Raw genomic sequence first — 25,007 nt, forward strand, 5'->3', positions numbered from 1 at the left:
ACTGCTGCAGCGGGTCACGTGCTGCCTTTATGTCTGGGAAGTGTGTGATGGGCTCAACTGGAATAGAAAATATGCTTTCCCAGAGTATTTTACTTTCAACGGAGCGTGCCTAAAAGTCTCTCGGCTGGCGAGGGGGCCTCATGCATTTCAAATCAGTATAACCTTCCACTGATTTGAGTCAGCTTGTGTATGTGGCCTTGCGCTCGGCGGCAGAGGCCCATCAGATGATGAATGCGGAGACATTCAGATGGCAGTCACACTTTGTCTGGTTAGAGAAAAGGTGTGCTGACGAGACGAGGCAAATGAGGTGTGATTTGAGGAAAGATCCGATGTGGGACTTGGCCCGGTTCTGTGTGCACCCTAAGGAGGCACAGGAGAGAAATCATGCACACCTTTCGCGCTGTCCCCTCATCCATAAGTGGTTACGGCTGAGCTTGTTTCCATCAGCCTCCGGGCATGTGCTGTCTGTGATGACACTCTCCATCAGCCCAGCGAGACAGTCAGTTAGTTGGGTGGCTGTCTCTCCTGCTGCGGCTGCCCTGCATTTCATCACAGTTAGTGCAGGGACAGAGACAAACTTAGGTCTCTAAGGACCGTGAAGGGCTCATTCCACAGGCAGGGCTTTTTTCTCCCCAGTGTGCTCGGCACACCTCCTTTCCATAATAAGGCCATAGCATCTGACTGCATTTGTCCCCAGAGTTTAATAAAGATCAGTGCTGACAGGCAGTAAACCAACACAACCACCCACAAGCCTCCAGGCAAGGGCCACAACCCCGACCTTCCTCCTCCCTCCCTCTCTCTCTATCTCTCTCTGTGTCCTCACATCCTCGCTCGTGCAGTTCGCCTCTCTCTGTGGACAGACCTCAGGTCAAAAACCAAAACCATCTCCCACTCGCACAGAACAATGGCCGGAGGAGTCAGTGCCCTGCTCCACGCCTCGCTGCCAGGGGGAATGCTTTGAACATTTGGTTTGTATTGATGCCGCACATTACAAGCTCCTGTGAAGCAGCAATACTATTCACACCCACTTGCACCTGCCAGTAATAGATCATATGGATGATAAAAGAAACAATATGGCTTCTGGGCTGGGAGCACTCGTGCATAACATGTTTTTTTTTCCCACTTTATGCTTATGCACAAGCTCTTAAGCACAGACATAGGAGCTGTGAAAGACTGTCACTACATGCTGACTTTTAGGCAAGTGGTCCTGTGCTAGCAGTTTGAACATCAACACTCACTAGGGGACCCCGAGCACTCAGCCTGGACCGCTAGCTGCATGGCCGACTGAGCTAGCATAGCTAGCGGTAGCAACATTCAACAGCAGTTAACTGTGCTGGTGATGGGATGCCGCCTCTTTGTTTTGACTGTGATTTCAACAGGATGCCAGTTCTTACATATTGCACCTTTATATTTTGCAGCACTACCAATAGTCATGATTTGTATTTTCATGATATATAAATACCTCATATATATATATATATATATATGAGGTATTTGGTCTGAGAGTGTTGCAGAGCATTCATGAAGTTCTTTTGAGGAGATTTCAAAATGTCCACATATATTTTGTGTATCGCGCTACAGCCCTCAAACTCACAATATTATTTTAACAGCCAGCCAGCCATGATATAAAGACGGATTCTGTGGCCTCCAGTTTTATCATACCGACATCACTCTCCTCCGCAACCCCAACATCATCACCACCATCATCCTCCATAGCCTTGTGGCCCTGACCCTTTATTCACTCCGCCGGGCATAAAGCTTACAGACAGCTTTACAGGAGCAGCCCGCTCTCTAACCTCCAGAATCCTAACTGAATAGCAGATGGGCTCAGCTTTGTGTGTCCTTTTATTAGCTCTCCTAAATCAACACCCAACAATGCATGGAGGGAGAGAGGGAAATTGATTTCTTGCATCTACCAGTGCCCCGAGGTGGGTAGAGGGGTGGTTGGAGAGGGTAAAGGGTGAGGGGTGATGGAAGGGCGGAGTTGACTGGTTATGACTTCGCTTCAATTTCCTGTCTGAGAGGCATGTAGGTAAAGGCAGACCAGACTGTGAAAATAGCAGTCAGTGGTGTTTTTTTTTTTTCTTCAGCCCTGTATCTTGTTCCACTCCAATTTGTCACAGACTGTTTCATCTTATTCCAACGGAACTGTCCCGTCCCCGCGCATAAATATCCGACAGCAGAGATCCAGCAGCGTTTAAAGCTTTATCATAGCATCATATTCCAGCATAAGCTTCTTACATTTAAATCCATTCCTCGTTGGGATATACATGGCACTCGATCTGCCATTACGCAGTCGTCAGCCCGTTTCTCATTCCTTATTCTTCGTGAGATTTATGGGGTGTTCTACATCCTGAGTGTATTTTCTGAGATGTGCTTGCATCCTGTCCGTGCCTGCCCATGTGTGAAGTAAGCAGCCAACACAGTAAATCATTAACCGGGACCAATCCGTTAACGTCAGGTCAACCCTTTGCATGACCATCCTTTAAATGACAGAGTGATGATCTGGAGATTATGCTTACCCAGCAGGGTGCATTTACTTAAACTGCTCTCTGTCCATCTGATTTTTCTGGAACGTCTGCGTGATCATACTTTTAATTCTGTGTGTGTATGCGGAGAAAAGGTCATCTTTGTATTGAGCTGCTTTCACGAGGAGGAGATTTAGGGCCTGCCTCTGTGGTCTCTAGGTCTGCTGGGTTAGCTGTATTAAGTGGCACTGCATTAGAGCAGAGGATTGTTGTTTGCCCGCCGCCTCACTCCTCCTGATCACCTCGGAGGTTCCACGGAGCAAAGGCCTCGTAAACATTTATGTACGGGCTGTGGGCTCATGTCTTAGGCCACGACTCCGCTGGGCAGAAGCCCGGTGCCCCTTTATGCCTCTTAAGAGACCCTGTTGTCTGTGTGCTTGTGTGCGCGTTTGTGTGCGTGTTTATTTACTAAAAACAAAGAGAAAGTTATGTTCCGCCCTCACTGATAGCTCTCCGTGCCTCCGGCTTCCTGGAGGAGGTATTTATTTTCACATTTGGTAGCTCATCATAGGCTTTCATGCTGGGACACTTGTCATATGTAAATGTATGGCTCTGGGGGCGCAAGAGTCCCCTCAGCTGTTGTTTTCTTTTGTCATTTCTCCCAAGCAGAGATGGACACCCTAGGGAGCCTACTTAGAGATGAAGTGAAAGGACAAAACTCCACTGGACACCATCTCTGAAAGCAGAAATAAGCTGAAATCTGCTCACTCCTCTTGTGTCTTCACAAAATAAATAAAAGACACAGTTTGCTTGTTTTTTTTTTTTTTGGTTGTGAGGAATGCCTCTGTGGGATCTTCCACTAATCCCTACAAGCCTTGTTTCAGAGTTGTCTCCTCAAGTATAGCTTGTTTGTTCTCAAATTGTTTGGTGGACCTGATCAACAGTCTAAAGTTGCATGCAGGCAAAGCATCTCAGTCTAAACAAACAACCATTCCAAAAAAGAGGAAGTGGTTGAATTAGGGAATGAGGGTCCCGGAGGGCAGTCAGGGACCACACTGGTTGCAGACCACTGACGCGCCTGGAAAATGTGAACAACATACAGGAAATCCTTTGAAAAGATAGTGAAATATGCTCGAGATCAGCTGCATGCAATCTTGTTAAAGCCTCTCTCTTCTGTCCGTTTGCTCCACAGGACCCTGGATATGCATCCTTCCTGTTCGAGCAGCTCCAAACACCTGGGAGCAATGAAGCTGGTGTCAGCTGTTGCCAGGTGTGCGCCACGTCTCTCCACCAACTGAGGCGGGAGGCCTTGCAGACCCTCCACGCTCCCATCCTCACCATTAGCTCAGACATGGCCGCCCTGCCTGCTACATCCTTCTTGCCGCAGCCTGCTAGATTCACCGTGTCCTCCGGCGTCCATGCAAAACAGCTGTCCAAAGGTCAGCCGGCTGCCCACTCTGTGCTGCCCTTGGGCGAGCGGCACAGGGTACCAGGCTGGTCGCAGGGCCCCTCGGTGTCTTCAGGGCCAAAGACAAGCGTCCAGGTGACGGTGGCAGGAGGGCAGCTCAGTGGATCCTTGAGCACTGTCACCATTCAGGCACAGCAGTACCTCGAGGGCATGTGGAGCATCTCCAGGGTCAACAACTTCCTGCCTCAGCCTCAACCGGTATGTTTTGAAGGTGTCCCTTTCCGTTTTATATCACACTGCACGCTTTTTCATTCATTCATTGCTATTTAAAGATTTATATTTATACATTAGCATGAGCCTAAATTCATAAAAGCAGACAATAACTCCGACTAGCTACTTCAGCCCCTTTTTGAAGTTGCGAGGGCCATATCTACATCGTGGCATTGGAATCCTAAGATTTAATAATGACGAGGAGAGATAGAGCGATCCGAAGGCCTTTTGATATTTTTATCAGTAAATAGGCGACGCAGAAAGCACAATTAAGAAGCGTTCACACATTCATCCTTCTCTCTTCTTTCCAATAGTTGTCTGTGAGCTTCTGTTAAGTATGCTACTTCTCATGTTATATGATCAGTGTGGAGCCTTGTATCAATCTGTGGCCTGTAAAGTTTGAAAAATCCTTGAAGTTGATGCTTAGGCAGGTGTTTTTTTTCCTTTAAGACATCAGGATATGATGTGCCTTTATTGATCGTCTGTGGGGAAAATTCAGTTCAACACAGCAGCACAAGGGGAAAAAAGTAGCAGCGCAAGAGTAGACATTTACTAAAGATAAATAAGATAAACTAGAACAGAATTTATATAAAGAATAGATTAATTTGTGTGCATAAACATGTGCATTGTTCATGTAAATGTAGGAGATGATGATGATGATGATGATGCTGAGCAAGCACTCTTTTGTAATGATGCCCTGGTTACAATACATAAGAAATACCATCCACATAAACTCTGGTGCACCTAAGATCTAAGATCTGAGTTACACAACAAGCATATGAAGAAGCCCTGCAGAGAATCTGTGGGTCAGAACTCTTGTGCTGACCTCTCATTCCTCAGCGGTCATGGAGCCTGAGTGATCTGAGGTCAGAGGTCATCGCAACACTAATCTGCTGACCTCCTCCTCAAGGGCATTTCAAATGACCACCCCACAGCCTCGACATAACTCTTCTGTCATGTTGGATGAGCCTTAGTGTGTGTTGTTTGATGTCTAAGAGAGCTGGAGAGGTCTTTCACCATCGGGGTATTCATCATGCTGTATCATGTTTGTTCTGCTTATTTGCACAATTAAGCAGTTTTTTTTTCATCTCAACCCACATTTTTCAGACAATGATTTCAAATGGAGTTGCAACAACTTGTCGATAAATTGATTGGTTTTTCAAAAGACAATAAATTGCCAGCTATTTTGATAGTCAACTGATAATCATTTTGTAAGCAAAAATGACAATTTTTATGTTATGAATGATCATAAATTGAGTGTTTTGTGGTTTGACATTTTATAGACTAAATGATCGATTTATCAGTGGTGAAAGTAAAAAGCAGATTAAGAGAAAATGAAAATAAAAGTTTCTGGAATCAGACAGCATATTTCTTTTCATTCTGTCTTTTCTACTGATGCGCCTCCTCCTGTATTGACAGGGACATCTGGTTTCAGACCTCATTTACAAACCACTGTGACATTCTTCACCAGGCAGACTCGGTGTACAAACCAAACAGCATGTGCTGACACTATCCAGTCCTTGCACTTTGATACTTCCCATTATATATATATATACACTGTAAATTTCTGTTCCAACTGTGTTGATAACTCCAGTCTGTTATGGGTCTTGGCAGTGTTATTCCTTCCTTTCTGCTCGACAATTGAAGACAGATTTTCACTCCTCCCTTTAATGTCAACAAGTGCCTTTGGCAATGGTTTATGGGCAGCCATCAAAAGCTTTTAACTGCATGTACGCAATCTAGGGCAAATCAAACGGCCTGGCACAGAAGGGAGAGTCTGACTTGTGTTCTTCATCTATGTGTCTAAAAGCAATTAGCGGCCCTCGGAGCTGGGATGAGTTGCTCATTGCCACATAGCTGGCTGAGGCCGGGGCCCTTGTTCGACAGAGAGAAATGTCCCTCCAAGACATGAAGTTACAGACACAGCAGAAACAGGGCTTTAACTGGTTTCTTTCATTAAAACCAGATCCTTCAGAATGACAAAAACCCACACACGCTCTTGAGGATTGGGAGTTAGGCTGTGCCGAAAGCTTCAATTCATTATCCCCTCTTGGTTTTTTTCTTTTTTGTGTGTGTGGGGAAAGCACGGAGTGGTGTTCAGACAAAGAGGCAGGCATAGACGTTGTGCGTGTTAGACCGAAATCCTTCAGAGTGTGTTAACCAGGGAGCCTGGGGCGCTCCCACACACAGCCCATTATAGGGCACCTTGAATCTCCCATTAGGGAAAAGGCCCTGGTTAACATCTGGAATGATGTTTGTGGTTGTTGGAATTGAACTATCTTGCTCCCTTTTAGTAACTGGCTGACGATGGGTCATATGAATGTAGCAGAGACTGTCTTTTGCTAGAAACCTGGTGCAGAACCCAAACTTAGATCAGCTCCAAATGCCCCACTGCTTAACCAGTTCTTGAAATCAATGGCAGTTTAGGTGATCCAGAAGACAACATTTCAAGCAGTGCTGCGCGACGATTCAGAACAAGAAACTGATTGTCCTTTGCTCCACAAAACTCACAACCACATGTGCGCTAATCTACTAGGGTCCAAGTACTCTTGACCCACGAGGGTTTCCGTTATTGGCCCACTGGTTGCCTGCTGCCATGGGCCAGCTCCGTTGCCACCAATTGGAAGCCCAGCAGATGATCTTGGCTGCTGCTTCTTTGGTGCAGCTGGGTTTGCATGGCAGTGTGCCACCGAGACGATGATCGGGGAAGAAAAGGATACAGGAAAGGAAGGGAGGGAAAATCCAAAGTCCTGCCAAAGTAGGGAAAAAAAAATCACAACATAAATGGCATTGGTGTTTTGGTATTTTCTTATCGACGGTAGCGAAATTTCAGGGTGTCTGAGGGCACTGTAGGATTCCAGTGTTGTTAGAAGTCGATTCTCACCTCAGTTGCTTTCTGTTGGTTAGAGAGGCCATCCAAGCATGACAGCCAGATTAACACAAGGCCTATTTCACTTCAGCAGTAATCTTCTGTTGACCGCTGGGATCATAGGTCACTGGGGAGTCCGGCTACTCTCTGTGGCTGAGGAGAAGATAGTCCGCTGATTGGGTGCTGGCCTATGCTGTTTACCTCAGACTTCACAGGAAGCACTTTCCCAAGCTCTTCTTCTCTCTTTCAATTGTCTTCTTCACTCTCTCCATTATGTTCAAATCTCTTGCTTTGTATCCCCCCCCCTCCTTTTTCTGGCCCTTTTCATTCTAGTGGTAAACCAAGGCAAAGGGATCAGGGAGGGCTGAGGGTTAAAGGGTGGAAGGCCAGCTCATTACCGACTCTCAGCGCAAACGGCTGAGCACACATGGCTCTACTGACACGGCCTAATTACCTGACCAGGGGATAGATTGTACTTTTCAGCCAGAATCAGGGCCAGCTCAGGTCCAAGGCTGCAGAGAGCAGCCTGGCTGAGGGGCTTAAGTCTCCAGTTTTAATACCACAGGGAACAAAAATCTTTGATAGGCACCGTGATGTGCTTGAGTGTGTATGCACGTGTCACTGAGTCCGCAGTTTGTCCCGAAACTGTCGGCCACTTGTTTTTTAAACCGTTTAAAAACTGCTCAGACTCGATCGGTGACAGATCTGATGTTCTTTACACATCAGCTTCCTGTACGGCTGTGTGTGGAGTGCTCTCGTCTTTCGTGCCAAAGTGTAATGGGTCTGCTTCCCTGGTATGCACCGAGTTCCTAACCTGTCACCGACACCAGCATGGTGCGAGGCTTTCCGCTCTGACATCTGCACAAGGATCTGTATTTGGCTCATTTGACTTTGCAGCCAGTCTTTCCACGGTGTGCTTCTCAGGCCATAACTTCGCACAACCGCAGCTTGATATCTGACTTAACCTCCATGATGAAGTCTCAAGAGAGCAAAACCAGACCCCCAAAAACTAGGGCTGTGATTCGTAACTCTGATAACAAGCTCAAAGGGGAAGAGATGGGAAAGTGGGAATTCATGAGGTACATGCACTGCAGGGGCCTCATTACAGAAATGTCTGTCTGAAATCTTATCTCAGTTTAGGATGGCTTTTAGTATTTTTCGTTTATCAGAAAAAAACTGCTTCCCTGCTGCAGTTGGGAGAAAAGTTAAAAAAAATCCAAGATAGAATTGCATCGACCCCGCCCATAAAGATGAGGAGCAACATGAACACGTCAACACGAGGAGCTGACATCACTGTTAAGAATTGCTTCTGTAATAGGATGATAGGATTTTTCCTATAAGTGAAGACAGGACATTTGTACTGTAATGAGGCCCCTGGACCACTGTTTTACAATTGGTCCCTGAGCTTTTTCTGGGAGGAGAACAGCACAGTGTAGCACATACAAAGTTGACAGTGGCGGCACTCTGCAGGGCGGCCGAGCCTCTCATGTGAATGTCAGAATGTGAATATGTCCTCACATCGTGATGTATAGCGTTCACATGTCAGGCCTGGCATATAAATAGTGCAGCTGTCAGCCCGTGTTGACAAATGGCAGATAATGGAAGGCCGTACACTTTGCAAAAAAAAAAGATTGTAAAGGATGTTATTTTAGTTGCCAAACATGAATCCAGGGCAAACACCGAGGTGGTAAATATGCAGAGGGCCTGAACTGTGTTTATAATACATATCCTGTCAAATGGCACTGAGGCTGCAGTGCTGTGTTGTGCTCCATTCAAGGTCGTTGCTGATTACACAATGTCCATGTGTCAGTGTGTTATAAATGTTTTTAGGAAAACTTTGCCTTTATTTATTTAATTTCGGACGCTGAAAAGCCACAGAACCATTTTTTGTCAGCTGCTATTGATCATTGTCTTGCAGGATAAACTAGCGTCTCCGGTGAGGATTAACCTTTTGTCAGTTTGTGGTGGCTCCAGCTGAAGCGTATAGCCTCAGAGTTGGCTTTTGGCTTTTATAATTAGCTCTTTGCACTCCTTCAGTTGCTCTATGAGCAGTCAGTGAACCACTGCAGGCCCCAGAGCTCCAGATGAACCTTTATGCACCATGTCCACTAAGCTACACCAGTTTTATCTTCAACTTGAAACGGATGGCTAGAAGGCTTAGTGTATGGATGGTTTCCATTTTTTGTGGACTGTGCATCTGTAGCCCTGTGTTCAGCCATATTCATACTCAGAATTTTGTATTTATGAATCGTGTTGATGATGAAACTGTCTGGGCTGTTTTTAAATGACCTGCTGAACAAATAGGAAGGCATACAGGCGGTGTATCCAGTGTATCTTTGGCATTAGTTAGCAGAGAAACAGATGCACCTCACCTCAGTTTCCTCCTCCGCTGCCGGAGCTGTGTGTGCTCATGCGGCCACAGTTTTATACCTCATTAACATTAAGGCCATGGAAATCTAATTTCTCACGTTGTTGTTGATTGTTTACTCCCTCGGAGGCTTGATCGTCCAAGTATAACTCAACTCGCAGGGAGACGCGTTCCTCGTTCCCGATGAATAAAGTTCCAAATTACCCATGGAGGTATAGATACAATCTGGAGCAGGGTGAAGTAAATCGCTAGTGATTTAATCACTAATTAAATGTGGGTTATCTCTTAATTACAGCGGGCTACAGCCAGAGCAACCTCAAGAGTGTTGCCAGAATCAATGAATGGTGCAGCATCCTTGCTGTTCTTTAGGGAGCTCTCTGGTGGATACCGCTGACTCCCGCTAACCGGTGCTGGCTGCAGCAGCTGCCTGTCCATCTGTGGCACAGGGGGAGTAATGGAGTGGAAGGAAGGTGGGCAGGAGCAGCAAAACTTGTAAGTGATGGTTTTGGCCCTATCTCTGTATCTGTGTGTTAACAGGCCCAGGGTTTGATGGGAGAGGCAGACAGGGACGTCACTGCCTCGGAGGCCCAAGTCACCACCATGACCACCGGCAGCACCAGCAGCAGCACCCTGACACCCTGCCGACTGAGGAGCTCCAGCCAACCGGGACTCCCAGCGCCCGTCGCCAACACATCCACCTCCTCATCTGCAGCAGCCTCCTTCTTCATTAGGTAAGCACGCCCTGGACGAGTGTGTCAAAAGCTAGGGAGATTAGCTTGAGCCATTTGCGGTGTGAAACGAAGTGTTTAGCGTTTGCGTGAGCTCGCGAGGAGGAGATGTGCACAGACTCGCCTTTCGAATGTCTGTCAAAGGTTCACGGTGTTGACTACCATGTGGGGCACCTGCACCGTGGAGATGTTGTTCTTGCCACGGTTGACTCGTAGCATCGCCTTGGGATACGCACCATCATGGGACTAAATGAACCTTTAGTTACAGGCACCAGTGCCCATGAATAGATAATAGAATTACATAATTGGATATGAAGAGGGAGTGTCTCACGAAGGGGCTTAAGTTAAAGCTCAGGTATTTCATGTTTGGTGTGTTTTTTTTCCTTTGTTTCTTTGTTGTTTTAGTGAAGTGCTGAAAAAAAATAAGCTCACACGGAGCTCAGTATGCATCTGTCGTTGCTCAGGTCGTCTCCATGATCCACATTTATCATTTTTGCGTCTTCAACTCGAAACAGCGCTCCAGATTTTGCAACTTATTCATTTTCCGTTAAGCCATTTGGTCCCTGTATATCTCAGGCTTTCTCAGCCCTCCTTGGCTCCGGTGTTGTTGTTGCCCCGGAGAGTACTTCACCCTCTCCAGGCGGGTGGATGGCTGCTGCAATGTGCTATATTGTCAGTGATAGATTCCCTGGCAGGCTGGTCAGTGCATACATTCACTGCCTCCACTCTCTGTGGAGTGCTGTGCCGTAATGAATGTTGGCGAAAAGGGAAGCTGGCTAAGAGTGATGCATAGGACCATTGAAGCTCTGCACCACGGGAGGTGAAGGGACTTGTGGAGTGTGACAGGAAGCCCATGGGGGATCTGTGGAGCTTTTTTTCCAAGCACCCCCAAATGGAGTTTGTCTTGCCAGCTTTCGCAGGGTCAGAGCATATCAGTGGGGGCCATGCGGCCTCTTCTTTTGGCGAAGGGGACATTCCAGTTCCTCCACTACAAATGCAACTTCCTGTGCGTGCCGCTTCCCGTCACAAGAGCAGACGTGAACAACAGCGAGGTGCCGCCCTCAGCTAGACAGGGTTAATTCCTGACACTGATTTATTAGTTCTTCATGTTTTCTTTGGACCTGAGCTCAAAAAGAGTTGCGCAGAGAGCCGAGTCTAGCCAGGCGCAGGGAAAAAAGAGGGAGGTGGACTTGTTATTTCCCCTGTAGCGGGTCCTGGTGGGGCAGAGGAGGTGTAGGTGGAAGTACAGTAAAAGGGTTCCACCTTTCATTTCATCCCAGTGATAATTTGCTGCCAAGAATGTGGTGTTTTACTTGGCCCAGAGGAACACAATGATGATGGGCCAGCTTTGAACAGCATCACATCCCGCAGATAGAGAAAAGAGCGGTGGAGATGCACTGTGCTTGATTTGAAGCACACACCCGTTTCCTGACCCTCTGCAGCTGTTGCCTGCAACAGGAATACCATCATCATCATCATCATCATCATCATCATCTTGCGGGTGTCTTTGTTTCATCATTTTGTGGATCGCTGCTGATTGAAATGTAAGTCTGCAAAAGTCAGAACTGATTGAATCAATCAACAGGTTTTTTTTGTTTTCTTTTCTCTGCCTGGGGATCTGCAATTGAAAAAAATAGAGAAAGCAAAGGAATGAGTGTCCTTCATGTTTTAGACTTGATTAAGAACTTGCATCTTATTAGTATTCCTTTTTGTTCTCGAAAGATACAATTAGTGGGATGCATGTATGAATCCTGAGAGCCCGGGATGTTGGAGCAGAATAACCAAACAGCAGTTTCTACCCCGATGGAGTGGAGAAGGCTCCTTAGACACTTGTCTGACATTCACTAACACCGTTCCACTCAGAGATGAAATTTTAATTAGAACGCAATTAGCTAGAGTCGAGCTGCTGCAGCTAGTCTGCTGCTCGGAGAGAAGAACAAAAGCAATTCATTCATTTTTCATTGCGGAAATAAGTGAACCGTTCAACTGGTTAGAAAAAGCATTTAATATGTTTCATTTAAGATGTCTACTGAGTTGAAAAATCCTTTTAGGATAAATGTTGATTTGATAACTGCAGAGACCAGCAGGTCAGAGACACACTTTTGTACATTTCATGCACACATTAGTAATGTGTCTCCTCAGAAATAATAACCGGTGCCCCCGAATTACTTAATTGTGCCTTTAAGTGACTTCAAATGGGGTAAAAACATTCACATACGCTTGTTTTGATGACTCAGTAGTAGAAGCACCAGCAGTAGAGTGTATAGAAACTAGAAAAAGTCTTTGATCACACAATGAATGAATTTATCTTCATGAAACTCCAGTTATTAAGTTGTTCTTTTCTTCCTGCTTCCTGTCTCTTGCAATTATGAAAACCTGAAACAAAGATGACCTCGGGGTCAGTAATGACCAATTGGCAATTAGTCTGACTATACAGTGCAGGGAGACAGGAGGAGCCAAGGGTCAATCTATGACCGGGTGGTGTGTGTGTGTGTGGGGGTGCATGTTTGCATATCATTACGTGTGTGTGTGTGTGTGTGTGTGTGTGTGTGTGTGTCTGTGTATTACTGGGGGTGGGGGTAATGGATTTAGAGCCATGCGCTCAGCTGACTAGCACGTTGAGCACTGATTGCCTTGTGACAGAACATATGATTAGTGTATTGACACAGCGTAGTGTAATGAAACCAGGCGGGGTTCACAGCGGGGGGGCCAGACTATGTGGCTAACTGCCGCCTTGCAGATCCTTCTACCCATCTTTCTGTTCCATTAACACCTGCTGATTGTGACGGTGGGTTTATTACCCAGCGGGCCCGCGGGATTTCTCGGTGCGCACTGCTGACAGGACTCGACTGCTCAGTTTACAATCTACTTTTCCTGGTGTGCTCGTTTCTGCGTGGACACTTTCCACGGTCTATAGTTGGCCCCTTGTTTATGTTTCTTGCACTAATCATCCTCATGAGAGGGATTATTTACTCGCTCTGAAGACGCATGTGAGTAATGACTGGAAAAGTTTAGAGGGCCTTGGAGATGCAACAAGTCGGTAGAGGATTTGGGGTGGCACACATGCTGGCGGGCAGGCTTTTTCGGGGGCAGGCGGACAGCTGTTTGTTGGAATGCAGCCCTGGAGGGGTGTCAGGAGGAAGCGATTTTTATGGTCTGTCCATCGCCGCCCCGCAGCTGCTGCCCAGGTGAGTGTTTGTGCTGTAATGACTGTGATCCCGCAGAAGGAATCCTCCTGTAATTGTGGTAGAAGGGCCATTTAGCCTCTGTTCTCCAGCGCACACACAAGACCCTGCCTTTGTGTCAGCAGCACTCGTTCTGCCCTTCATCCCCCAGGCTGAGTAACCATAGAAACAAGTCATTAGCTTGTGGGAATAAAATGTGACTGATTTTTCTTTCAAAAGTGGAGATTGGAAATCAGGAAGTTGAAATAGCCCTCTCTGCCGCGCTGGACTATAATTTAGTGGGAGGGAGGGACGAGCATCTCTTCAATAATGAGTCCTGCGTGCTGCAAAGTGGATGCACTGCGGGTTCACGAGTGCTTGTTGTGAGCAATGCATGCTGGATGACTTGATGAAGTCCATTGTCCATTCAGTGTGTAGTTTCCATCAGGACTGGGCGATATGGCCTGAAATAACATTGCAATGGGCTGTATGGCAATACACAATATAGATGTTGATATTTTCAAATCTTCTCAAAAATACTCGCCAGTAATGGGCAACAAAAACAAATATCACAACATTTTTGCGTGATTATTGTAGGAGCGACGAAAGGTAGAGTTTGAAGAAAGGTGAGGACCCAAATGCAGACATCAGCAGGTGGGAATATGTAGTAAAAAGGAAGCTTACAACAACAACAAGTACGAAACTAACCTCTAACTTCCAGAGAGGCTCGAAGCAGACAAAGAAAGCAGGACCGCGCTGTGTTTGGTCGGCTGTGCTGTGATTGACAGCAGGGATCTCTGCCACTGACTAATAGGCGGGGCAGATTATGTGGAGCAGAGGGGTCTGCTGCTGAGCACGGTGGACGTGGCCCACATGGCAGGGGGATAAAGATATAGAGCAGGACGGCATCTACGTGGGACGAATGTGCTCGTAAATGTTGTCATTCAGAAGGCATGCTCGGGCTGATGCTCCACTCTGACAGAGGCAGGAGGTCTGCGGAGGAGAATATTGGATTCACTACCATGGGAGTCAAGTAAGTTATGTTGCACACAGACAAGAGTGGAGACAACTCTGAAGTGTGATGCTCTTGCGTTTGTCTTGTACGTGCAGCCAAACGTTTGTGTGTCGGGTTTTTGATTCTGTCCGCCGAGCTGCAGTGTCATTCCCCCCCCACTCTCTCTCTGTTCTGCTCTGTGGAACGTGCAGTTCTGTGCAGTCGGAGTTGGACTGTCTGCTCCCCGGAGGTGAGAAGGTAATGGTTTTGTTGTCAGGCCACAGCGAGATGGATTCCTCCGCCAAAAGTGAGCGTGTGAGCAGAATGTATAGCATGGCAGAAAACATACTGCCGGCTCCATTTTGAGGAGAAACAGCCTCGGTGGAGCTGCAGTGTTAATACTAGCGCTACCTCCAGAGCCTTACAAATGAGAATTGATTCATATCAATCTGTTGAATCTGAGCAACACATGCCCAGGGCGGCGAATGGCTTGTCAGAAGTATTGAGTGGGTGGTAGCCAGGATGGGTGAGCTGCTCTGTGGTATTTGTCTTTGTTTGCTGTTGGATAAAACACCAGCTGGCATTTTCCTGCAATAATCAGGGCTGATGGGGCTAATGGCTGCTCCCGTGCAGCGGCAGGCACAGTGGCAGCACCAGCTGAGGCCACGAAGGGGCTGCAGCCTGTAGATAAGCACGGGTGTGAATCCATCCAAGGCCTGTCAGGCGCCGTCAAGGCTGAGCTGTTGATGGAGATCCGGCTGTAGGCATCTCCAGCAGGTAGATGCGTCCCACTACCCTCATGCTCCATCTCGTCCATCTGACTCATAATATTCAATGATTCTCACATAACAGGCATCATTGTTTCTGATGCATGTCTTAACGGTGCTACAGAAGAGCATGTTCTGACAGACGTGCTCATTTTGATTCTTCACATAATCGCTGCTCTCTCCCTGTGGCCTCCTTCCGGTTGTCTCGCTCCTCCCTGGGACATGATAACATGGTGTGATAGTTCAGTGGCCCTCGCAGCACCAGGGTGGCGGGGCAGCGTCCAAATCTCTTGTGCCTGTCATCATGAATGGCAATCGGCTCCAGTGATAAAGAAAAGAAAAGCAGAGGGTTTGCCAAGCCTGCGCAAGGGATAACCTTTCCCCTGTCCCCCCCTCCTGAATAAATCCCTGAGTCAGGAAGTCTGTCTGGCCCACTCACACAGCCTGCAGGGGGGCCGTGCAGGGGGTAGCCGACAAACAAAGAGACGAAGCGCTGACTCAAGCCTGTACGCTCACCCCGGGTCCACGTTTACTAAGCCCTGTGGGGAGAGGGGGGAAGCGCTGCCATCCATTCCTGACAGATTCCTTTCACACGTAGAGAAATGAGAGGATGTGGAGCGCGGACCTCTGTCCTGTAGGCTTGTCACCTCACACAGGGCTGCCTTTGTCTCTTAGTGTGTCGGTGAGGATGATCTTAAAGGCCAGGTTGTGTGCGACTAGTTGAGTGTGGGCAGGCGAGGTCGGCACCAATACATTTCCAGCTCTGTTTGCCGGCCCACGTCTGGCATTCCTTCGACCGGATAACGGCTCTGATAGTTGCCCACAGGCCTCCGCGATCAGTGCATTAGTGTTCAGTTATCGCAGCTCCATCCTGTTGAGTGGATATTACGGGTCGTGCCTGTGGGGGCTGAGCGACGCCATCCAGAGCTCTTTAGTGTCCCTCAGTGAAAGGTGTCATGCAAATCGAGTCTATTATCTTTGTCATTACAGTCACCTCGGCATTGTTGTTGAGACACAGTGTGAGAGTGTCGCGGGATAAGAATCGTGGTAGCTGGTGGCAGGGAATACGCGTTGTGGAAATTTTATGACCCATTGTGTGCAGATGCATAGACGAGAGCCCGTGGCCTCGGCTCCCATGAGCTGCCTTTATGTCTCCCAGTGCAGAGGAACAAAGGTGGCTCCTGGTGGGGGCTTCCTCATGGTTTGTTGCTCCTCAGTGCTCGGCCTCAGCGTGGATTCCACATGAATAACTAATAGCTGCTTAATTGGTGGTGGTAGTGGATTGATTTCCCCCAACGCTGGTGCCTTAGTTTGTCAGAAACAGCACCCCTATCCTTGTGTTTGTAAAAAGGGAGAGGTCCAGCTCTTAGGGATGAAGCTCAGATTACCACGGAGGATAAGGCCATTGTCAGGACAGGTGGGATGGTGTATACATCATCACCCACAGCCTCAATTGATGACATGTTTCACCATCAGTATTGTGAAAAGGTAGTATGGCTGCTGGAGGGCCGAGGTTTAAAATGTTAAGACAGTCCAATGGCAACTGTGGAGGATTAAAACCAAGGAATTATGAGACTGATGAAACATACTGTATCTGCAAATGTGCAAAATGAACCCTTGGCTTAAATGTAGACTGGTGCAACCAACCACAGGGAAAGCATTATAGTGCTTCTAGTACATATTCCACATCATATTTGCACCACAATGTAGTTCTTAGCGGAGAATTAGTAAAGATTAAGAGTTTCTGTGTAGGATATTATACCCCCGACCTTTTCTTGTCCAGTTGCAAAACCGCTGCTTGAAACTAAAAGCAGCACGGAGGATTTATCTCCCCTGTGTTTCTGCTGCTTTTCGGCGTGCACATCATCGTCATGAATGAAGAGGATTATTGCCCGTAATCGGTTCACGACCCAGCACGTGAGAGCCAGCAGCAGTGTGCTACAAAATCCCATTATCCCCATACGCTCTATGTGGCCCAGTGAGTGTTTCTCTGTGTGTGTGTGTTTCTGCAGGTTTGACTTTATGGGTGTGTGATACAGGATAAACTGCTTAGCTTGGGTTAATGCGGTTGTAGTCGCTAATGTCTTAGTGAATGCTCTCAGGGAGACATTTTCCTCATGAAGCTAGGCAAGTATTCTGTTTTTTATACACAGTAGGGTCAAAAGGTCTGGGACCAGTAGTTTGAATTCATCTATTTTGCATGTTTTTTTCAAATGTAATACATTTTTTTTCAGCTTAACAATTGAGTGAAAACTGTTTTTTTCTGAAAAAGATACTCAATGAATAGTATTTAATATCCAAAGACCAAAGAAGAACAAGGAGTCCTGACATTTGAAACAAATGTAATATAGAAGTATTTTTGACCCCCCTGTACTTCTGTGACTTGTTCACCGAAAGATGACTCTTCCTTCCATCCAAAGACACGTCATTTCATCGTCTGCTCCCAGATCTGCCATCGTCTCGCTGACAGTACAGCTCATTCCACCTGACTTGGACCCCCGCTAGTTTTGGTTAGCTTGCCTATTGACTTGAATATAGATGATAGATTAAGAAACACATGTTAGGACTCCCCTGCCCCTCCATTCCGTCTCTCCGGATGGCCCACTGATTAATCACTCCCAAATGTTCCCAGCAGCCTGCGGGCCTGTTTGTTGTGATAGCCTCTGTGTGGAGAAGTGCAAATAAATAATCGCTAGGTGTCTTACCCTGGCAGCGAGTGATTAATGGTGCCGAGAAGTGGAGCAGAAGTATGCTGGCTTTCTTCTCCTGCGTCTGTCTCTCCCACACTTGTCCCGCTCTTAAGTTACTCATCGTTCTGATAAGGTGTTGTGTATTTATCTAAAGGGACATTATATTTTATCAGGGAGGCATTTCACGTTCATAATTATCATCATTTGTCTGTTACATATCAAATATCCTGCCTCCATTGTGTGCTGAGCCGGTTCTTGAGACAGGAAACGTCACTCAAGTCAGTGATGACTTGATGTGAGTGCCAGGAGCTTTCTGTGCATGCCCAGAGCAGAACAACTTTCCTGAGGTTTTCAAGGGAAGACGTGGGTGGGATGGCGGGTGAATCAGAGTTCAACATGTGTACTGAAAGAGAGAAGTTATTCCAGCTTCTCTGCAGCCTGGGAGAGAGGCGTAGCAGAGTATACCTGGAGCAGTGTCTGCAGGAGCAGGAGAGAAGCTGCGCTGGAGGAGATGAAAGCAGCTGTTAATCTTTGTCAGCAGTGCCAGGGGTGGGGGGGCTGCAGTCTGCAGAGCAGGGAAGAGCATGTCTTCATTATCGTCTGTCACCCATCAGCTGAAAAGTGAATTTTCTTCCAAGGCTTTTATTTTTGCTGCCTGAACCAATTTTGACGTAATAGCTGAGCGTCTTATCCGCCGCTCGCATCCCAAAGCTGCAGTTTTCTGGGAGGCTCTTGTAAACAAGTTGAGGTCAATTGCTAGAGTTTTTCCTTTTGAGGACCTTTTTACTCTCATTGCAGGTATTTTCAATTCTTTCCTCCCGGGGCCTTAAATTGGCCCCTTTCTTCTCATTGACTAACAAATGGGTCCTGCAGAGCTGATGCCCGTGCTTTGTTCACCTCTTCATTGCCTAGTGTTCAAGCTAGTTAAGGCCATAAACGAACAATAAATTGAACTGTAAATAGAATTACAGCCACTGACTTTTACTCTTAAGTTTCATTCCTTTGCTTGACTTAAGCCCCCTTAAGCCCCTAACTTAGCAGGAAAGCTTTGTGGCCTTTCAGCACGGGGATTGGGGAATTGGTGGGTGTGTGACTGGGGCGCTGGGTGCTCTGTGGGCAGGGTATTAAACACAAAAACAGCGGATGTCACTGTTACCTCAGGGTAAGGGTTTGAGGAAGAGTATTCCCTCCTCCATCATTAAGGGGTTAACCTTGGCAAAGATGCAGATTTGCATCTTTGCACTGTCCTTTGGGACGTGAGAATCTGTTGGCACGAGCCTTTTCTTCTTGATCTGATGTCCAAAGGCACAGATGATAAATCCGCTTAACATAGCTCCTTTGATATTTTGCGACAAAATCAGAGCAAAATGGATTACGAAGTTGCCTTTTTACCTCTGTGTTGATGCGAGCCAGCGCCTAAATCTACTGACGCCTTCAACATTGTAGCAACAAACCAGACTTCCTTGAATATTGATGAGTTTTTTCACTTTTTGGCGCCAACTGTTCCATTTATTCTTGGCCGACTGGGGATTCCCATCTTTGGGAATAAAGCAATTCCAAGCTGGCTGTGGCATAGCCCCAACGATCATTTTTCCCTGTTTCTTTCTCAGGCAGAAAATGATTTACCTCCTCATGGACAGCACTTCTTGGCATGGAGCCAGGCCCACTGATCGAAGAGAGGACTTGGCTGTACACCCCACAGCTCCATCTCTCACTGCCTCTTTCTTTTCTGCCTCCCTTCCTCCTTCCTCTTCCTGACTGTATTTGGAGGTTCTTTCTCCATCTCAGTGATCTCTAATTTGTTATTTTGTCACTGCCGTCCTCGCCTCCGCGCTGCTTTCTTCCCCGTTCCCCCACTTGCGCTCCGTTTCTTTCTTCCCCTGTGCTTCAAATGATCCCCCGTTATTCAAGCTATTCTCCGGAGGATGCCCTAATCCCTCGTTTTCCACCTCAGTCCACAAACAGTTTCAAAAGAGTTCAGAGGAGACCGTGACAGAACAGGTTTAGAAAACCCTGAGTAGAATTTAGGATTTTATTTACGCGAAGCTTCTCTTTGACTGCACTGGGACATGAATGTTACAAGTCAGTTGCATAAGGAGACATCATTTTTTGGGGGGGGAGATTTTCTTTTATATGACAACGCATTGTACTCACAGATGTTACATGAATGTGTTTGGCCTTACCTAATTGGCCGGGGATTGGTGCAGTGAAGATGTGTGTGCAGCCTTGGGCTGTCGGCAGTCAGCGCACAAATGATGCCCCATTTGGTATTCTGGGTCCAAGGCCAGACGCCGCGCAGGAACAAAAGGCTTGTTGAACACCTTGTTGGAACAAAGAGACTTTCTTAAAGGCCTTGGTCCAATATGTTTGGAACGTGCCAGGCAGGATGCTGCACAGCTAACTGGACATCGCATCCATCGCTGTCTGGTTTAGCCGGGATCCATTTATCTATTTCTGAAGATTTATAGGAAGTGTATAAATCCTGCCCTGGAGGTGTTTTGGCCACTTCCTGCAAACTGCTGGTTGCGTAAACCAGCACAAGAGAGAAGCTCTACTCCCAGACTATCATTAAAACAGCCACACGGGAGCGAAAAAACAGGCTGGCAGTCAGTGAAAAAGCTTCAGCTTTGGATTGATAAGATTCACCTGACAGTCTGATAAGCCCGTTAGTTCTCTCTTCCATTTTAATGTATCTCAGGCTGCAGAGGGAGAGAGAGGAAACACATTTTTCAAAACGACTGGAAAGATCTGGGATCTGGTTGATGGTAATCTGAATGATAAGATAACAACATTGAACGGAGGGGAACGTCTGTTTCCATATCTCTTGGTGGGGAGCTTTTTTAGCAGCGCCTGTGAAGAAAACCTGCACATTTTTGGCAGAATTAACATTTGCTGCCTCGCATTCATGGATTAATCACAGTATTCAGGATGTTTCGGCCTCAGGCATTAGTTGTTTTGAGTGATTTAGGGTAAGGGAGAGGAAGTGATTAAAAAACAAAATGAATGTTTATACCAGTGGTCCCTTGATTGCAGGGGGACTTTAGAAAGGAGACAGACTCATTACCAGACTAAACCTCAGCGCCACACAGGATCAGCTTTGTCATCCACTCAACAGCCTGTTTCTCTTTTACTGTCCACATGTGCCTAACAGTGCAGCGCAGGTAACCTGAATCCACATACTTCTTTGGTTATTTTAAGAGCCCACCCTTTGTGACCCTCTCAGCTTTGAGTGTTGGGGTAATGCACATGTATACACAAATGTCTTTACAAGTGGTTTGACTCAGAAAAAAAACCAAAACATTTAACAGTGTGGAGGCATTAATGATCATCATCCTGACCTCACTAGTAAATCTCATCTGGGTGGGCCCTCTTGCTGCCAGGGCTGCTGGTGGGCAGAGTATGACATCATCTCCTCTTGTGTGTGCACCATATGAGTTTGTGCGTGTTCACGGGCTGATGTCATGGTGGCTTAATCACCGCTGGAGCTGAGCAGCGGCCGGGTCAGGCTGTGGGCGACCAGAGATTCAGTTTTGTTTTAATCCGAGCCAAATTTGGGGAACAGTGCAGCAGCGGTGTCCGTCTGCACTTCAGCCTGCTGCTTCGGCTTTGACTGAACTAACACTGTAATAGTCGAGCTCAGTTGGTGGATTTGTGTTTTCCCCCCCCCCCCCCAACACACACACACACACACACACACACACACACACACACACGCACACGCACACGCACACGCACACACACACACACACACACACACACACATACACCTTTGGGGCAGAATACTGTTTGATCATGTCAAGGGCAGCCCATCAATAAGACAGTGCGTACTGATTTTAGCTCTGGGGAGGTTTCTCATTGATTATCTTATGACTTAAAAACATAGCACCTCACCTCATAGACCAGCACACATCCAGCCCAATCAATCCGACCAGCTGCTGATTTGGCATTTTGGGTTTGTCTCATGACACCAACAACATTGCTTCTCTACTCAAGGAAAATCTCAGAAAATACCTTCACTACGGAGTCCAGGATCAACAGTGAATGCACCCAGCAGTGAGCGTACCCGACTCATTGTGCCGAAGTCATTATCATTGCATGGCGTTGAGGCTGGCTGCAGCCCAGTATTTCCACCACCATTCATGAGGAGCTAAGCCGGCCCGCTAATCATCAGCTGTGTGAGGTATACTCACTGTCGGGGGGGGGTGTCTCCTATCAGTCCCACCGATCTGATCCCTGCATGAATGGCCGGAGCAGCCTTATCTTGTCTGTGGAAGAGGGGGAGAAAAAAGGAGAATAACTGAAAGGAAATGTCAAGGATAGCAAATGTGGCCAACATGGTAATTAGCCACAGAGACAGGCTACCTAAAGAGCCGGGAGAACAGAGACAAATTCGCACAAACAAAATAATGGGTGCGGCAGCTAATGGTTCTCCTGGGCCGAGGAATTTCTCTTGTTAATTTGACAAAGCTCGAAAGGGAGGCTGGAGCGAGTATTGACAGCTGCCGAGAGTGACGCTTTGAACACAGCTTCTCCACCGTCATTGACCTCCACTCCCTCCTCCCTCAATGTCGCCACCTCTATAGGTGAGGACAGAATCTAGATGCCCTCTCTGGAACAAAAGGCGCCCGCAGAGCTTTTTATTTCAAGCCATCTTTGATTTTTACATCTGTCTTGCTTCGGCTCATTTATATATATTACAGTCGTTATCTGTCCCTGAGGTCTGTTCACAAGGAGACAGTGATGGAGCTGAAAGGCTATCGGAGCAGCTCCGACTGTGGCTGGTCCGTATTGTTATGTCATTTTGAAACCACACTGAGGGCAGCTGCAATGGGAATAATGACCGACTGCACTGTCACTGGTGCCCACATTAGTATTGTCTTCTACTCTGTTGCCAATCATGATTCAAAGGGGATTCAGCGGAAGCGCTTCGGGACACAGTTCCTGCTCTTTGGAAATAAGCCCACCTCAGGCGAATTCACTGCGGAAAAAGCAGAGGTAAGCTCGCTGTGGCAAGGAGGAAGGTAAAGGTTATGTGATATATCAAGCGGTTTTATTGCTACGCCGCGCTATCCAAATAGCGGTGGAGGGAGATTTTTTATTTTCTTATTTTTTATTTTTTTTTAGCCTCCAAATTTAATCCAGCAGAGTTCATGTGAGGGGCACTGTGTCAGAAGGAGAGAGCCAACGGAGAGATAGAGAGCTTGTGTGTATGTGTGTGTGTGTGTGTATGTGTGTGTGCTGAATGCACTTTCATCTGGCAAGTCTCACACCCACTCTGTCTGCCGATGTGTTGTAGTAGTAGGCACTCTGCAGCCAAAAGCAGCAGCCTTTCAAACAAGAACTGGCTGGACGGGGGGCTGAGAGGGCTTACTGGTAAATTGGAAGCCCAGGGAATACAGGGTACTCTCGCCCCGCCGCTCGCCCACTCGCATGCTTTCAATCCCCGTTTTTACCCTTGACCATTGACTGGCTGCACTCTCTCCACGCTGGCCAGCATAAATCTGCCTTTTTTAAGATGTCATCTGCTCATTGTCTGTCCACCGCTCTCTCCATTTTCCCCTCCTCTTTGCTCGCGTTCAATTTTTTTTAATCACTCTCAGCTCACCGATTGAGCCGGAGCATCGCTCATTCGGGCAATCCGTCTTTCTGCTCTTAAGTATATCCTTCCTTATCTGTGCGTCACTCCTTATGATTAATAACACTCTCATTCATCTGGCTAATTACATCCTTCAACAAAGAAAAAAAAATACAAATGTGTGCACTCTCTACCCACACACACACACACACACACACACACACACTCAAGCTCATGCATGCATGCACTGTAGGCATACTAACCAAATCTGTTTGAAGTGTGGGACCCTAAAAGAAGAGAAGGCTCCTGTATGCATTAAGTATTCATGTGACGTGTGGTGGGGTGCATTCGTGTGTGTGCGCGCGCCAGGGTTTGTATGAGACAGAGTGTGTGTGTGTGTGTGTGTGTGTGTGTGTGTGTGTGTGTGTGTGTGTGTGTGTGTGTGGAGAGAGAGAAAGAGTACTCGCAAATTGCGCCGCGAGCAGCCAGCAATCGAGCGCTGACACCTCGTCTGGCAGTCGGAGGGAAAAAGGGGCTGGGCTGAGGAAAGAAAGGGAGAGAGAGAGAGAGGAGGGAGGCAGTGTGTGTGTGTGTGTATGTGTGTGTGTGTGAAGGAGAGAGAGAGAGAGAGAGAGAGAGAGAGAGAGAGAGAGAGACACGGCAGGACAGCTGCCAGCATTTCTCCGATAGCAGGAGAAGGACTGAGAGGCGGAACAGGAGCAGGAATTCTCCTCATTCTCAGCTACCCAAGGAAATCTTCCAGCCCGGCCATGCGTGCTGATTCTCTCCCCCCCTCCTCCTGCCTGTGAGCAGCGGCGACTCCGGGAAGGACCTGGGCATCGGAAACCTGCAAGCCACTCACAGCAGACGCGCTACAGTGGATTAACTGAATGAGACAACCATGCTGCATGTGGGATGAATGCTGGATTGGATGTTAAAGAAGGAGTGGGAAATCCGTTGCAGGGTGTTTTTTTTTTTTTTTGCATCTCTGAACTGACGCTGAACTTTTCCTGGAGAGGAGGCATGGAAAGAGTTAGAGGAGCTTTATTGGAATAGAGGAGGCGCTTCTCTTAAAGAAGCTCTCCGGGCTACCTGGCCCCCTCACTGTGAACCCTACTGCTTTTTCCCCGCAGGGCACTCATCCTGTCTGCCCACCTCCACCCTGCCCCACCTGGCGCTTGTTCCATTTAGTTACTATGACGCCCACGCTGCTGCCTCCTCCTCCTCCTCCTGGTTCTCCCTCCACCCCTTCAGGTTCTTACAAACCTCTGTGAAATCAAGTGGAACCTCGATGATTGCGATCGGAGCAAAGAGGACCCCTGTGCCCCAACTAGCGAGCGACCCCGCCTCGCTCTGTTTCCCTGCGACTGTGCCAGCGTATCAAATGTGCGAGTAATGGAGAACAGTGGCATCACGGACATGGACCCCAAAGTTGAACTCTGTCATTTGTCTGTTTTTTGACTATAAGCACAAACTAGATAATGGATTGGAAAGAGCTGTAAGTACACCACGGCTGCGTTTTTTTTTCTCTCACCGCTGCATGTTGAAGCGAACGTTCGGTTTCAGTTTGTGTGACAGAGCGTTTTGTACAAACTTAAGGCAGACTTTGAAGTCGGAGCTCCTGCTTCAGTTTGAGCGTGTAGAACAAGTTGTGCAGGGAAACGGCTTCATTAGCACGGAGACCGGGAGTGAACAGGTGGACGAGC

The 25,007-nt window shown here is 47.4% G+C and overlaps 1 protein-coding gene across 4 annotated transcripts in view; it reads left to right on the plus strand.

The window, feature by feature from the left end:
- Positions 1-25,007, plus strand: part of kif26ab (kinesin family member 26Ab) — a 67,539-nt gene that overhangs the window by 24,330 nt on the left and 18,202 nt on the right. For all 4 annotated transcript variants that reach the window (XM_037072563.1, XM_037072564.1, XM_037072565.1 and 1 more), the window contains 2 exons: positions 3,661-4,134; positions 9,921-10,114. In XM_037072563.1, coding sequence (XP_036928458.1) covers positions 3,661-4,134; positions 9,921-10,114 — 668 coding nt within the window. The remainder of the gene's footprint in view (positions 1-3,660; positions 4,135-9,920; positions 10,115-25,007) is intronic.

The sequence above is a fragment of the Acanthopagrus latus genome, chromosome 16 (assembly GCF_904848185.1).
Source record: "Acanthopagrus latus isolate v.2019 chromosome 16, fAcaLat1.1, whole genome shotgun sequence".
Classification (NCBI taxonomy): domain Eukaryota; kingdom Metazoa; phylum Chordata; class Actinopteri; order Spariformes; family Sparidae; genus Acanthopagrus; species Acanthopagrus latus.